The following is a 17,080-nucleotide window of genomic DNA, read 5'->3' on the forward strand; positions in this document are numbered from 1 at the left end:
CCTTGGCTATATGATAAATTTTCTGCTCTTATTCAGCACCTTTCCTTGCCGTTGTTGGCTTTCTGATAAGCTTCCCTAATCTTGTTTTCTGTACTACAAGACTGTTTCCTTAAAACTCCCACCTCTGATCCTTTCATTACTTGTGACAGCTCGTGCTCCCTCCCCCGTGCTCGAGCACTAACTTCTTCATCAATGGCTGAAGCTGGACTACTGAAAGGAAGCTATGCACGTTGGCCGCTCAATTATTTTGCATCAGTCTGAATGTTAGACCCACTACAGAGGGTGAGACAAATTTCTTATTTTTGCATTTGCCAAGTGTTATGTGTGAAATGAAAGGTCACCATGTAAGCAATAAAATAATAAGTACTGCCTTTGCCATTTGGTAAGGAATATTTTTCAACTGGCAAGGTTGATACAACCATTTATTTTTTTTTTAGCTTTACTGTGCAAAAAGCTGTGTTTGTGTGAAAAGTGAGATCTGTTTGTAACGTTAAACATGCCCTTGTATTTAAAATGTTTTGTCTAAAAGAGTATGAGTTTAAGTACTGGCACTATTGAGTATCGTCAGTTTTAGATTTTCTTGATGTGATGTATTGATTGATGTCAGTTAACAGTATGCTGCTTGTCGCTCTCACAAATCATGAACCGTCGCATACTCGTCACAGTCTACTATCATGTTTGGAGTCACTTTAGCCATTTATAATGAGGAAAAAACTTTGAAAATTCAGAAAAGAATGCTGATGTTGTGCAGCCTGAGGCCGGCTTAAGTATTTCTTGGAGGCTAAGGAGCTGAGATTGAAACCCAAAAGAATTTGGCTTTCATTATTTTTGACATACTAGAGAAAGGCATTAAGACCAACCTGCTTTGAGAATAAAATTGTTTGCGATTTGCCTATTAGGATTTTTTACTTAAGGAGTTATTAATGTGCTAGCCAATATCTTCAACTATTTATTAATCACCAATAATGCAGTATACATTCATATACATTATATCAATGAATACCCGACAGCGGACATCAATTATTATTTAATAAGTGAAGTAATCACAGTAGTCTTCAGGAATGCCAAAGGCATCTGCATAGATATGGGCCTTATTGGTCATCAGACTTCAGAATTGCAAATCTGTGGACCACTGCTTGGAGTAGTCACAGTTTTCACTTTGCGTAGAACCTTTATGGTAAGGAAATGTTATGAAACATTTTCCTAACAGCTTTTTACCTGTTTAACATGCGCCAGTCTCCTCACCCACTGATTAGAATTCACTGACTCTTATTCTTTATTTGATATTTTTTTGTATACTTTATTAACCCCTGAGGGGAAATTGTCTTTTCACATGACTTTTGGGGTCAGAGCACAGGGTCAGCCATTGTTCAGCTCCTCTGGAGCAATTTTCAGGTTAAGGGCCTAGCAGAGTAGGATCCCTTCTGGCAGTCACAGGATTTGAACCTTTATAATAACCATAATAATAATAATTCATTACATTTATATAGCACTTTTCTCAGTACTCAAAGCGCTATCCACACAGGGGGGAACCGGGAAGCGAACCCACAATCTTCCATCGTCTATATGTGATGGGCTAACTGTTTTATTACTGGTTGAATACAAATTTGGGTCAAATGTGTGTGCAGTCCTGGAAATGTCAGCAAAGTCCCCAGTGGCTGTAGAAATGGTGGCAGCTGATGAGTCACGGCACCTTTTAATGTTGATTGAGGCTTACTCTCTGTCTCCACCATGCAGCTTTTAAACGTCTTGGGCATTGCTTCTCCAATAAGTGGAGATATCATTGATATGAGTGTATTTTTAAATGTCTTAATTTCTAAATATAACCTGGACAACATGCTGCTGATCCTCAATGTTCATCGTTAATTTGTTCTGTAATTCAAGTTAAATACTAGTTTATACATTTTAAATGTACTGTATTTCAAAATAAAAATCAAGTCCCAAAGCATGAGATGCTAAGATATCACATACTTTTAAAGCATCAGAAGAGGAATTTCTTGTTCTTTGTAACATTTGCAAAGAAAAAGGAGCTAATAATTTTTGGGGCCACTTTGATAGAGCATTTAATGGTACATCATTCTGTTTGAACATAATGATATCGGTTTGAGTCTGAAACTGAGATGGGAACAGCTGTTTGTTTTTGAGTAAAAAGCTGCTCCACTGACAGTGTGAAGGGAGAACTGCACATGTTCATCATATTGCACTTCTGGTTCAGATTCAGAAGATCTTTGAAGTTTGTTGATATTAATGCAGGTGCAAATGAAGACATCAAGACCCCGCACCAGCAGGTAGTCTTTCATGGCGGTGGCAAAATTACTACTTGCCCCATGGGTCCATAACTATTTATACTGCCTTCAACAAAGGAAAGTCCACCATAATAAAAGGAAAAGAGTCTGTGTGTGTGTGTGTGTGTCTGTCTGTCTGTCTGTCTGTCTGTCTGTCTGTCTATCTGCTGTGTCTCCGCTATATGCTGGCTCAGTGTTGCAGCCTAGATGAGTGAAAATGTAAAATTTTGAAAATGAAAACTCTGATTGATCTCTGGTTTGTTTATGATTATTCCCTGGCCCATTCCTGATTGGATGCTGCTCATTACAACTTCTCATTCTCTGATTGGTCACCCTTCTCAGAAGAAAACAGTGTTCCAATAAAGTGGACATTGAACAGTTGCTTTCCCATACATTTGTCATGTTGCTCACCTATATACATGTAAATTGTGTTTTGTACAGTTCGAATACTGCATAACCATGCAAAAGGCAAATCATTTAGCAGTCCCATTATTTCTCCATAAATTCTGTGGCTGGCGGCATAACCATTGATTCAAGGAGGACACTTCATCTTCCTGTTTCTGCTGATGTGCATGTGCCCAGAGTAGGCAAATGGCTACATCATATGCGTTTTTTGGTTATTTTTGTGTGGGCAGAGATACTCTTGTAAACAATGTAATTTTTTTTAAATGAAAGCATAGTAGTGTGAATGTAACCTAAAGTGTTTAAAAATTATAATCAATATTCAGTCAAGATTTCCTTGAAATAGTAGGCTTTTGTGCGCTATGCATTGAATTTTCTTCTGTAGTGTGTTAACTTTGTTATCATTCAAGTGCATTGCATGTATAATGAAATTTGTAAGATATCTTTATTCAAGAATTCTGCCCAATAAATAATCATAAAAATGAATTGCACGACAGCCAAGTCAGAACTTTTCTTTCTTTTTAATTTTCTTGGTTTATAGTCATTCAGACCAAAGTGTGTGTGCACTGTATATTTATTTGATTACTTACTTACTTATCTACCTATTTGTGTATTTATTTATTTCAAGAGATTCTGTAAAAAGCCTAATTTCCTCCGGGGACAAATAAACTTATATCTGTCTGTCTGCCTAAACTTAAAGTAAACTGCCACTTCCCTTAATGCTTAATCCACTGTCTATTGGATATTCCCACCCTTGTATGCACCATCTGTGATATAAACTTTAACACCTCAAAATGGTAATTTTTAATTAAAAAAAATGAGCAGATTAAAGTTAATTGTGCTTAGCAATGTTAGATGAGTAAATATTGTGTGCCACAATATTGATGTTGGTATTCATGAGCAGTCAAACAGTATATTCATCAGGAAACTCAGTTGAAAACAGTTTGGAAGATTTCAGGTTATCTCAGTTTCTGCATGCCATTTCTTCCAGGTACTCATTTTTTTCCCCCTCTTCTCCCAACCTCAGGGATGTGTGTATTCCCTTGACTGAATTAGTCAAGCATCCAGTAAGTGAGAGTAGTTAATGGCTCTCACAGTACAGTCAGTCAGTCATCTTCCAACCCACTATATCCTAACACAGAATCATGGGGGTCAGGTGGAGGGAATCCCATCCAGCACAGGGCACAAGGCAGGAACAAACCCACCAATCCACCGCAGGACACACACACACACACACACACACACTAGGGACAATTTAGGATCGGCAGTGTACCTAACCTGCATGTCTTTGGACTGTGGGAGGAATATCTCTCTCTCTCTCTCTCTCTCTCTCTCTCTCTCTCTCTCTCTCTCTCTCTCTCTCTCTCTCTCTCTCTCTCTCTCTCTCTCTCTCTATCTATCTATCTATCTATCTATCTATCTATCTATCTATCTATCTATCTATCTATCTATCTATCTATCTATCTATCTATCTATCTATCTATCTATCTATCTATCACACCATGAAGGTGACCTCCACTTCTAAACATAGAAACACCAAATGCTATACTATCTACTGCTTTGTTAGACACTCTACAGTATTTTATGAAGACAACAATTTAATAATAATGAACATGTCCACTTCTCCGGCATTAATTTTATTCCACCGTCAGGTGAGGGGTGGTGGAAGTGATTGCCTTCAGTTGAATTAAATGTGCAGCTTTGGTGCAATCAACGACAGAGCCGCGTAGCCCTCTAGTAAATCGGTACCATCAAGAGTTCCACTTGTGTTCATGCCCTCTAGTCTCGTTTTGAGGAGGTACCAATAAAACCTTAGGCGACTATGTTTTTCCTTTTCTATATGTTTTGCAAGTTCACATCTGATTTTACTGGAGACATTCTTGTGTTTCCTGTGTAAGACACAGATTACTTGCAGATTCAGTCTGGATGTACTTTCACATACTTGTTATTCAGTACTGTTTCAATATAATGCAGCTCTTGATATAGAAAAATACATGCTCTGCCCTGAATATGCTATAATTTAGCAAGGGACACCATGTTGAAATCAACTTTTCGTCATAGAATCAGAATACAAACTTAAGTTGATAGTAGATTTTTCACCCCATCTACAAACTTCCTTTTACATGGAAGCAACAGTGCGCCTCCGTATTCATTTAAATCTTTATGGTGGTTTAAATTATAAACCAAGCTGATTTTAATTTTGCATTGTTTTCTTTCTCATTTTTGATGCTCTGTCACCATTTCACATAATAACCTTAATCTCTGTTAGTTTCATTTTGTATTTTGTGTGCCAAAAGAAACAACAACCTGGAAAGGCAAAGAAAATGTTGAAGACTACAGAAAGCTAAAGTGTACAACCCCTAAAATCAGCTTTAACTTTAGTGTGCAATATTGCAAATGCACACAAACAGCACCAAGAGCTTCAAAATTTACTCATTTGTTATGCAGGGCCTTTCACAATTTGACCGCGTTGGTTAAAGGTGAGATTTCATGTATTACTGATATGCAGGTTCTTAAACAAGCTCTGTCAAAGTGATACGTTTACCTGGTAGGTTTTGTAATTTGATGGAGTTATTTATAGTTATTTATATGTTATCCATGGTTTGCTGATGAAAGAACACTACAGCAAAGTACCATGGATTATCTCATTAACACTATTGACATAATCTGATCATCCTCTCCTCAAAAGGGACTTACGATTTTTCTAGCCTTCTGCCTATTAGCATGTTGACAAATCTCCATCCAATATAATTTATAGCAACACTTCATGCTTCTCCTGTCCATTACTAACATTAAAAACCACTACCACACTCCATACCACTTGACTGACCATGAATGTCTGCTGTTCTAAAAATTTATGTGATGTTCTCAACTATTCCTTGCTAAATTGTGTACCAGCAATGCGCCCATCTTTATTTTCAACATGCTGTTTGTTATCTTTAAAAACATTTTTAACAGTGAAAAACTATTACAATATAGTTTACAAAACAATCAAGATAAAATGTTCTTGTTTTGGTTTTATGTTCTTTCTTTCTTTTCTTTTTTTTTCTTTTTTGCATATAACTTTTAAGAAGTACAGCATAGACTAAGCTGTTCTCAGAGTCTTGATGAATCATACCCTTAGCTTGTATTGATCCTCTGCATTTCTTTTTTTCTGTAGAACTTGAAGACCTGCTTGCATCACTGAAACACATCCAGCATAGCCTGCTAGACTCTCAGAGCCAAGAAGACATTGCAGTTGTCCTTCAGTTGGTCCATAATGCTGATTTCCAGAATGCATTTCGGGTACATAATTCTGTGGCCGCGCACATGAACAAAGCCAGCCCACCGTACCCACTTGCATCCAGTGCACAGGATCTGTCTTTGGAGGTTTGTATTGGACTACCAGGAGAGAAAAAAATAAAGACATATACTGTATATATTGGTCCATTTTTACATGGTAGGTAGGGCATGTGTATCAAGTTTTGGGTGTGTTATATACTTAGTAATACATATAATTTAACTTTATTTCCACTTTAATTTATGTTCCTTAATGTGTTCCACTTCTAAAATTGTATCTACAGATTAATTAGGTTAAAGAATTTCACTGTCATCTAACTAAATGCAGACAGGAGGAGATTCCACAGACAGCCAAACAGCCTTGATGAGCACCTATAGATAAAATTTGTCTAAATGTTGTTGGAAGTCATGCTATAGATCATCCATATGAAAGAAGATCCGACTCATTCTCAACCACTCTAAACTCTCATTTTGTGAAAAGGGATGGCAGCTTGGATGAGGAAGCATTATTGCTACCTACTCATCATAATGACTGCCATACTTTTTTATTCAAAAGAATTAACTAGCAGACAAGCTGCTTCTTCACCGCTTAAATCAAGGGTTCAAATACTGGCATAGTCTCTATCTTGGTAGAGTTTGCATATTGTCTATCCAGACTCTCGGGTTTTCCTCCTACATCCAGAAGGTATATGTTAGGTTAATTGGTGTTTCTTAGTTGGCCCTGTGATGTACTGTCACACTTTTGCAGTACAGTATAGTGCAGAAGCTCTGATTAGGACACTCTTTATAAAAGCATTTTGTCTTGAGCTTGAATTTAAATGCTCAGACCACTTGCATCCTTTACAGTAGCAGGCAGCTAATTCAAATGTATAGATCTTGGCAGAAAAAGTCTTTGCCATCTACAGCTTACTGAATTAACTGAAATGCTGTTAATACCTGCAGTGTTAAAATTACAACATACATTCTGAATGGGTGAATGAATGAATTATGTGAAGGGAGCCAAAGTCCTTGACAGTGTCTGCGCATGATGCGGTGCTTATCTCTAAGCAGAGAATTTTGGTCGGGAGACACTTTTGGAAGAACATGGGGCAGCATTTAATAAGGTAAAAGGAGGCTTAATGTTTTTAAATTAACATTTCTGCTTTAATACTACAATGTATGTTTGATACATATCTGGCTATAAACGAGCAGTTTAAAGAAAGCTCTGAGGGCCCAAGCACAAAGTTCTGACTTGGTTTTTGGTACTGGTTTTGTGCAAACTATTACAAAGCTTCTTCAGCGAAGAAGTCACACCTCGTAACCCCTGAGTAATGGGATGAGTCATCAAGACAGTGCCGGATACAAAAGGAGCAGTCAATGTCAATTTATTTATATAGCACATTTAAAACAACATAGGAATGCTGTGGCCAAAGTGCTTTACAATAAAAGAAGAAAACATACAATTAACATAAATAACATTAATAGAAATAAAATAAATGAACATAAATAAAATAAATAGATGTATGATTACATAATCACAATGAGGAAACCATCAGTATTACTGAAGGTCACGGAAAGCAAGTGAATAGAAATGAGTCTTTAATCTTGTTTTGAACAGTTCAATTGTAGACGACTCTTTTATGTAATGAGGTAAAGAGTTCCACAGGTGAGGAGCAGCAGCTGCAAAAGCCCTGTCCCCTTTAGTTTTACACTTGCTACAAGGGACAACAAGAGACAACTGACCAGAAGATCTAAGCACTCTAGATGGCTGGTGTAAAGCACACAATTCAGATAAATAGGCAGGAGCAATCCCATGTAAAGATTTAAAAACTAGCAACAAGATTTTAAAATCTATTCGAAAACTGACAGGCAGCCAGTGTAAAGAAGCTAATATTGGAGAAACAGAATCAGACTTTCTTGCCCCAACCAGAAAGTGAGCGGCAGCATTCTGGACCAACTGTAACCAGCATATCAGGGATTTGCTAATCCCAGAATGCAGCAAGTTACAGTAATCAAGGTGAGAAAAGATAAAAGCATGAGTAGCTATCTCAAGATCCCTAGAAGATAAAAAAAAGGCGTGATCTTACCTAAAAGACGAAGCTGGAAAAAGCAACTCTTGACTACGGAATTAATCTGTTTCTCAAAAGAGAGGTTACTGTCAAAGGTAACACCAAGATTGTGGACTTGAGGTTTGCAAAAGACAGAGAAAGAGCCGAGAAGTCCAAGACCAATTTGGGCTTTAGCTGATGGACCCACTATAAGCACCTCCATTTTATTTTGATTCAGATCAAGAAAATTATTAGCCATCCAGGATCTTAGTTCAAAAAGACAGTTGTGCAGTTGATTCATTGCAGAGTTGCAGATGGGAATATAAACCTGTGTATCATCAGCATAGCAGTGAAAAGAAATGTTACATTTCCTAAAAATAGCTCCAATATGGTGAAGGTATATAGAGAATAAAATAGGACCCAAAATGGATCCCTGAGGGACACCACATTTAAGAGGAGCAGTAGACAAAAAAGAGGAATTTAAAGTCAGTGAAAAGTGTCTACCAATTAGATATGACCCAAACCAGTTAAGAGCAACCCCTTTAAGTCCAGCAAGATATTCAAGCCGCATCAGCAATATCTCATGGTCAATAGTGTGAAAGGCATCGGACAGGTCAAGGAGGACAAGAACTGCAGTGCCACCTGAGACAGTAATAATAGAGATGTCACTAAATACTTTCAGGAGGGCTGTCTGAACACCATGATAATGCCTAAAGCCAGATTGGTAGATCTCAAATAAATTATTGGAGTTAAGGTGATCAACCAATTGATAATAAATAATTCTTTCTAATATTTTAGCCAGAAATGGCACATGGGAAATCGGGCAAAAATTGGCTAAAACTCCAGGATCTAATTCTGCCTTTTTTAGACAGGGACGCACCGCAGCATGTTTAAAAAATGAGGGCACAACCCCCTCACTAATAGAATCATTAGTAATGGCTAGTAAAGGTGGACCCAAAACATGAAAGGCAAAAAGGCTACTAAGAGGCGTGGTGGTACAATATCAAGAGGACTGAGAGTAGGTTTAAGGGTGTCAATAGTACTTTTTAACTGTGAAAGTGAGACAAGATCAAAAGATTCCAAGACAATCCCATGATTAACAGTAGGAAGTTCATAGCCAGTTGGAGCAATACCACAGAGGATTGTATCAATTTTACTGACAAAGAATGAAAGAAACTGCTCACTTGAAAGAACAGTACTATTCTTAGAATGACAGGATACTAAATCAGCGAAGAAGTCATGTTTAGCTTTCTTAACTGAAACCTGGAAGTTGAATAGAGAAGTCCTAAAAATCTGTTTAGAAACAATCAGTCCATCTTTTTTCCAACACCGTTCTGCAGTTTCGACAGGCGCGGTGTAGCAGTCGCGTAGTTTCATTTAGCCAGGAGCAAGTCTTCCCTTATTACAGAGTATCTTGAGCGGAGCAATTGAGTCTAAAACCGTTTTACAAGAAGAATTAAATTCTAAGACAGAATCATCGATTCCATCATATTGGATATGTACATCAAGACTAGAGAATATGGTTTTAAAATCGGATATAATAGAAGAATTTAAAAAGCGAGAACAGCGTGGAGCACAATTAGTAGTAGGAACTTCAACAGCAATATTCAAATCCATCATTATAGAAAAGTGATCAGTAAAAGAAACATTGCATAAATCAATATTATTAACTGAAATATCACATGTAAGAACGAGATCAAGGGTGTGAACGAGAGAGTGAGTTGGCGTATTAATATGCTGGATAAAATCAAATGAGTCCAATAGTGATAAAAAGTCATTAACCAAAGGTTTCGATTGACAACAAACGTGAATGTTAAAATCACCAACAATAAATACTTTGTCATGGGAAAGGGTAATATCAGCCAGGAGATCAGAGAATTCAGAAATGAAGATATCATTAATTACAGGAGGTCTATAAATCACAGCAAACAACAATAAAGGGGAGCTACACACTTCAAAAAGTTGCAGTTCGAAGCTAGTAAATGGACCCCTTTGTAAGGCTCCGACATAAGAACATACTTTTAAAAACAGTAGCATTGCCCCAACCACGACGAGTCAGCCAAGGAGAGTTTAAAAATGAATAACCTGATGGTACCAAGTCAGTAAAACATGAAGAGTTACCATTTACAATCCAGGTCTCAGTGATGAAAACAAAATCCAGTTTATTTGAGATAGTAAAGTCTTGCAGAATAAAAGTTTTATTAGACACTGCTCTCATGTTCAAAAGAGCAGCCTTGATAGAAGTAGAAGAGCTTGCTGTGGGATGCGCACGGGTGAGCGTGCAAAGATTAGCAGTGTTTACTCCCCGAGAGCACACTGAGGAAGAGTGATACTGCCTTGAGATGGAGAAATTAAATCTGGTATCCAGCGCCCATGGACCAGAAATGGAGTCCTGTGCAGGAGAAGATGGGTCATAGGCTACTTGCAGGCATCGGGAATCCAAGCTCTTAGACTTGAGTCTGCGTTGTTTAACAGCAATACCAGCTCTTTTTCCATGGCGGCGGGTGCGTTTGCGTGTCCGAGAGGCGTTCAGCTCATTGACACGAGTGAACACTGGCATCCAGGTGAAGAAGTCAGGAGATGAATAAAACAAAGGTGGAGGTTCACATAATATCCCCTCAGGAGAGGAAAGCAAGCAAGAAAATATGTTAAGTAAAGAATCACGATCATAGGACAGTGGCCGCAGAGATAAACTAATACATAAAAACGAAGTTAAAACATAGATTAGCAAGACGAGCAGACGGCCAGCCACACCAGTCGGCGACATCTTAGGAATTCATTCAGAAGAAGAGTTTGTGTGCAGACCAAAACCAGCACACTGGACAGACCTGTGAACAAACTGTGCCTGCTCCAGGAAGCAGCAAATGATTGAAATGATTAATTTTACATTTTGCATGCGTAATTTGCATAAGTGTGTTTGTACTTTTACAATAGAATTTAAGTTACATTTAAGTTTCATAAGTTTGGTTTAAGTTCATTAAAGTAGTTAAGGCTCTTGCTAAGTTATGTTAAAGTAATTGATTTTTTGCCCTAGCATAAATAATTAGGGGCCGGATGTGTAAGAGCCATTTGCTAGTTATTTAAGTTATATTAAATGTTTGCCTGTATATTAGTGCATAGTCTATGGGAGGTTCTTACAACCCCCACAAGTTGAATTGAATTGGTATATATGAACTATTTCTATCTTCTCTGACTATACATTATATATACTCAGTTAGTGACCTGCCTTGTCATGTGTAAGGCATTGGGGGCACATGGTTTTACACCGTGCCTTGTGTGCCAAGTAACTTGAAAGACTATGTGCATTATTGAATGTACACCATCGTACATTTAAAGCGTACAGAAGAAGAAGTAAAGCATCTAAGTTTAGAAACAACTAAAGTTTGACAAGAAAAGCTAAGTTTAGAGAAGATACATTTTTTCTCATTTTTTGCCTTTAATTCTACGTGTGTAACAACCTTTTTCTTTATTCTTGTGTGGACTATTTGCTTTGAATTTTCACTAAATCTTTTAAAATGAACTTTTGGACTGAGAGATTTCTTTCAGCACTTGTTTTACCCGTGCTTGATCCTGCCTTACACATCAGCAGCTATAGTCTTGATTTGGTTTAAGACCATTTATAGAATCATCTAAAGGTGGGTGATGCTGTGTTTGTGCAAACACTGCTAATTTTTTAAAATAGACCCTGTTTTGTGTGAATCTAGGGCACAGGAACATGACATGTACAGGCTATCAGTGCTTGCGTTCAGAAGGGTTTCAGGAAAAAGTGAAAGTTATTTTCGCTTAGGGACTTTAAATGGTTCAGCTTGTGAGGCGAGAAAAGCATGGCTTTTGAAAGGCACCATATGACCAGTTGATCAAATTTAAATGTTATTTGTCACAGCCTAATCGGAGCTGGCAGAACAGCAATTAGACTCCACAGGGCAATCTTGTTCTGAATAATTAAAACAAGAGTAATTTCAGGAGGCAGCATGGTGGCGCAGTGGGTAGCGCTGCTGCCTCGCAGTTAGGAGACCCAGGTTCGCTTCCCGGGTCCTCCCTGCGTGGAGTTTGTATGTTCTCCCCGTGTTTGCATGGGTTTCCTCCCACAGTCCAAAGACATGCAGGTTAGGTGGATTGGCGATTCTAAATTGGCCCTAGTTTGTGCTTGGTGTTTGTGTGTGTCCTGCGGTGGGTTGGCACCCTGCCTGGGAATGGTTCCTGCCTTGTGCCCTGTGTTGGCAGGGATTGACTCCAGCAGGCCCCCGTGACCCTGTGTTCGGATTCAGCGGGTTGGACAATGGATGGATGGATGGATGGATGGTAATTTCAGGACAAGATACTGATGTGCAGTAATTCTAGGTTGTTCTAGATTAGTTGATGATGTGTGCAGAATATTCTCCAATAAATCGTGTCATGCCACAATGTTGAATTTCAAATTTGCTTCTGAAGTCATAAAAATTTGTAAGTTGTCTGTCTACCACAACACTGAAGTTTCTTAATCAGTAGATCCTATAAAAAAACAGCTTTGGGTTCGTTGGACAGTAGCAATTTCAGAAACCGAAATGGGATAACTATGGGTAGACTGGCAGCTGTTGGAGCAGTTAATGGTAGTACGTGCATTGAAAGAGTATTAAAGTTGATATCCACAACCTACTAAGTTTTTCTGTGTAAGAACATTTTGAGACAAAGACATGACCAGGAATGTAAACTTAACTGTTTTCCAACCATGTCTGCAGTAGATATATTTTTTTGTCTCTGTATCAGAATGCTGCTTGGCTAAAGGGTTCAAACTAGAAAGCTGATTTTAATCAATAACCTACAATAGCTTTGACTTTCTTTACTAAACAACATAATGCCATTAGTTATGTTCAAAAGGCTTAAACAGTTAACAAAACTCTGAAAATATAAAAGGCCTTTCTTCTAGAAAGAGTGGATTCTTGGCAGTTTAATTTGAGCCCAGGGTGGTTATGCTCACTGCAGTGGTGAACTAAATACAATGGCAAACAGCGCCCAGCACACAGTTGGACTCTCCTGCAATGGCATTTGCAAATGTTAATCAATTAGAGTTTTGTTTTTCATTCTCAAATCCCTCATTAGTTTTGTTCTGCCGTCTGTTCTATTCGGACAAGGTGTTGCAAATGTGGTTTCTTGGAATTGACACATTCTTCATTTTACATTTTCAGTACTGTCTCAGATATATTAGATTATAGCTGAAGACACTGTTTAAAATGACGCAAGAAGTGATTTCTTTCCATACTGTAGGTATCGGCCATTTTATATCTTTGAAATATATCAGCACAGCAGAGAAAGCAGCAGGATTTTTTTTAACAGAAATATCTAATATTTCCTTAAACCAGACTAGGAAGTAAACTGAAATGATGCAAAAGATCTCTGCACTGCTCACTTTTCCCAGTTATGAAGTCGGAATATGTGTTCCATATACAACACATGAGAAGTCTGCATCCTTTTTTCTGTGGTTGGGGAAAAAAAAGAAAGAAAGAGGAGATGCTTGTAAACAAAAACAGAGTGGCCACGGTGAGCCAAAACCTGTGGTGAAGTCCAGGCCAGCTCGCTCTCACTTGTTTTCTTCTGTCTGCCCTCCCACACTCAGGAATGCCAGCCTTTTCAGGCTTCACAATGGATTCACTGTTGACCGTAACTGTGTCAAGCTTCTGAGCCTGCCATTAGATGACTCAGTCATCAGGGGAAATACTGAAGATAGACGATAACAGCTTGAGTTTCTGACATGATAAAGATGAAAATATGGGGGGATTAACTGACTGATAATTTGAGTTAAGATTTAAAGAGTCAAACAATGCTCCATTCCTTAATCCGCCAATAGTTTAGGAAAGAAATTCAAAAGTGTATGCCTTGGCACACTATCTGGTGAAATACTGGTGCTCTGGCTTCTTTTTGTATTGTATTTGGTTATATAAAACGAGTCATTTTTGGACTGCTCAGGGTGGACCTATTCAGCAAGCCAGTTTAAACTTGGAGCTGTTCACTTTGGATTAGGGTATGGCTCACATGATAAGACAAAGTCCAATAAACATTACAGCTATTTAATAATAATAATAACAACAATAAGGTTTATTTAGTACTTTTCTTACATGTAATTCATTTACTATTTATCCCTTTAGCTATAGAGGGATAAAATTGATGAGCCACAGCATGAAGTTATGGGAAAGAGTAGTGTAAGCAAGGTTAAGAAGGGAGGTGATAAGTAGTGAGCAGCAGTATGGTTTCATGCCGGGAAAGAGCACTACAGATGTGATGTTTGCTGTGAGGGTGTTGATGAAGAAGTCTGGAGAAGGTCAGAAGGAGTTGCAGTGTGTCTTTGTAGACTTAGAGAAAGCATATGACGGTGCCTAGAGAGGAGTTGTGGTACTGCATAAGGAAGTCGGGAATGGCAGAGAAGTATGTAAGATTGGTACAGAATATGTACGAGGGAAGTGTGACAGTGGTGAGGTCTGCGGTAGGAGTGAGGGATGCATTCAAGGTAGAGGTGGGATTACATCTAAGGGATCGGCTCTGAGCCCCTTCTTATTTGCAGTGGTGATGGACAGGTTGATAGATGAGATTAGACAGAAGAATCCATGGACTATTATATATGCAGACGACATTGTGATCTGTAATGAAGTAGGGGGCAAGTCGAGGAGACTCTGGAGAGGTGGAGATATGCTCTAGAGAGGAAAGGAATGAAGGTCAGTAGGAACAAGACAGAATACATGTGTGTGAATGAGGGGGGAGGTCAGAGTAATGGTGAGGATACAGGGAGTAGAGTTGGCGAAGATGGATGAGTTTTAATACTTGGGATTAACAGTATAGAGTTACAGGGAGTGTGGAGGAGAGGTGAAAAAGAGAGTGCAGGCAGGGTGGAGTGGGTGGAGAAGAGTGTCAGGAGTGATTTGTGACAGATGGGTATCAGCAAGAGTGAAAGGGAAGGTCTGCAGAACGGTAGTGAGACCAGCTATGTTATATGGGTTGGAGACGGTGGCAGTGAGCAGAAAGCAGGAGACAGAGCTGGAGGTGGCAGAGTTGAAGATGTTAAGATTTGCATTGGGTGTGATGAGAATGGACAGAATTAGAAATCAGTACATTAGAGGGTCACCTCAGTTTGGATGGTTAGGGGACAAATTCAGAGAGGCGAGGTTGCGTTGGTTTGGACATGTGCAGAGGAGAGAGGCTGGGTATATTGGGAAAAAGATGTTAAAGATAGAGCTGCCAGGCAAAAGGAAAAGAGGAAGGTCTAAGAGGAGGTTTATTGATATATTGAGAGAGGACATGCAAGGGGTTGGGTGAAATGGAACAAGATGCAGAGGACAGGAAGATAATGAAGACGATCTGCTGTGAAGACCCCTAACAGAAGCAGCCAAAAGAAGAAGAAGAAGATATAGCACTTTTCTTGGTACTCAAAGTGCTTAGACAGAAGGGAATGACTTCAACAGCCGCTAGTGTGTAGCACCCACCTGGATGATGCGATAGAAGCCATTATTGTGCCAGTTTGCTCACCACATATTAGCTATTAGGTGATGAAGTGGTGAGAGAAGAGCCAATTAAAGACAGGAGATGATTGGGGGTCAGAATGACAAGGCAATGGAGGGTAATTTAGCCTGGATATCGGGATACACCCGACTGTCTTCGAAATATGTCCAAGGATCTTTAATGACCACAGAGAATCAGGACCTTTGTTTTACATTTCATCCAAAGGACTGTGCCATTTTTACATCACAGTGTCCATATCACTGCACTGGGGCATTTGGATCCACACACAGACCACAGGGTAAGCACCCATGTTGGCCTCACCAACACCTCTTCCAGCAGCAACCCAAGCTTTTCCTAGTGGTGGTTAGCTTCAGGTGGAGGACCTGTTCTGAAGTGCATGTGGTATAGCTGTGATTTTTAACTAAAAGGTTTATTACTTCTTTCAAACACACCACTAGATAAATAAAATTAACAAAACAGATTAAAATTAGGTTTTTCATCATTTAGGCAGCAGGAATGTGTCAGATATTTAAAAGACACAGGGTAGAGACCACAACACGAATTCCCATTATTTAGCAGATATTTCATATGTAGTTGACAAGGCAAAGAAGGCCAAAGTCATTGTATAAGCTCCATTTCAGACTCAGAAGGGAGGATTTTCTTGTTCAGTCCTTGCTACAATAATCCTAGCTTTTGTACGCACAAAGCAACACATCGTGCTTGGGATTTACTCTTTTAAAGGATTTGTCTAAAAGCTTCTTTAAGACCAACACCTCCTTCCCAATGCAGGGCTGTATTTGTCTATTGGCTCATATACTCTGCATCTGTAAATCCTATATCCAGTATGTGCTGCAATGTTCTAGCAGGGAGGAACAGACCAGTGGCAAGAGAGATTCAGCCTCTGTCATTGCGATAAGTGTCTGAAGGTGCACATTCAGTTAGTGGATGACTTTGCTTTCAAGTGTCTTGCAATAAATTTGTATCATTTATTCTTGCATTGCATCAGCTCTTCATCTATCAGTTCTCTGTCATAGGGTGCCAGACTATGCCAATAGTATCTTTGCCAACTTCCGCAAAATAAACCAAGAAGCTGTAAAGCACAGATGTTCACAAGCACAGTTCAACACTATAGAGGATTGATGCTGAGTATACTTAGGGAAAGGAGGTTGGCGTGCATCTCCAGCAGTGAGAATGATGCCAGGCTCCACTCTCTCCACTCAGGGTGCGCGTCACCTCTAAATAGATTTGCTTAGCTAGTAGCTAAACAAATGGGATCCATGGACTGAATGGTCTCCTCTCATTTGTCAATTTTTTATGTTTTCTTTAATGGCTTGCTTTTTTGTAAAGGCAAAAATTATTTTTGGTTAGCAAAGATAAAGCTACTTAATGTAGGTCTTTTGTAAAAGTGAAGTGCTGTAAAGTGAACTTTTGAAAAGAAGGCCATTCCTATATTATGTTTGGTATATGTATGGATGTACAGAATTTTGACCATTTTAAGACATCATCTTCCCTCTGAAAGAACTTCATCTTCTCTACTTCCTCCTCTGACAATTTCATTCATTCTACTTATGCCATCTTTTTGAAAAGACTTGTGCGCTGGTATTATCAAACCACAGTCCA

General features: G+C 38.8%; 2 protein-coding genes across 2 annotated transcripts in view; one reads left to right on the forward strand and one right to left on the reverse strand.

Moving 5' to 3' along the window:
* si:ch211-10a23.2 (Galectin-related protein A-like) overlaps window positions 1-17,080 on the reverse strand; it is a 493,745-nt gene that overhangs the window by 211,311 nt on the left and 265,354 nt on the right. The gene's annotated exons all lie outside the window — the stretch shown is intronic.
* pals1a (protein associated with LIN7 1, MAGUK p55 family member a) overlaps window positions 1-17,080 on the forward strand; it is a 163,802-nt gene that overhangs the window by 125,752 nt on the left and 20,970 nt on the right. The window contains exon 3 of the mRNA XM_028821461.2: window positions 5,848-6,056. Coding sequence (XP_028677294.1) covers window positions 5,848-6,056 — 209 coding nt within the window. The remainder of the gene's footprint in view (window positions 1-5,847; window positions 6,057-17,080) is intronic.

The sequence above is a fragment of the Erpetoichthys calabaricus genome, chromosome 16 (genome assembly GCF_900747795.2).
Source record: "Erpetoichthys calabaricus chromosome 16, fErpCal1.3, whole genome shotgun sequence".
NCBI lineage: Eukaryota > Metazoa > Chordata > Cladistia > Polypteriformes > Polypteridae > Erpetoichthys > Erpetoichthys calabaricus.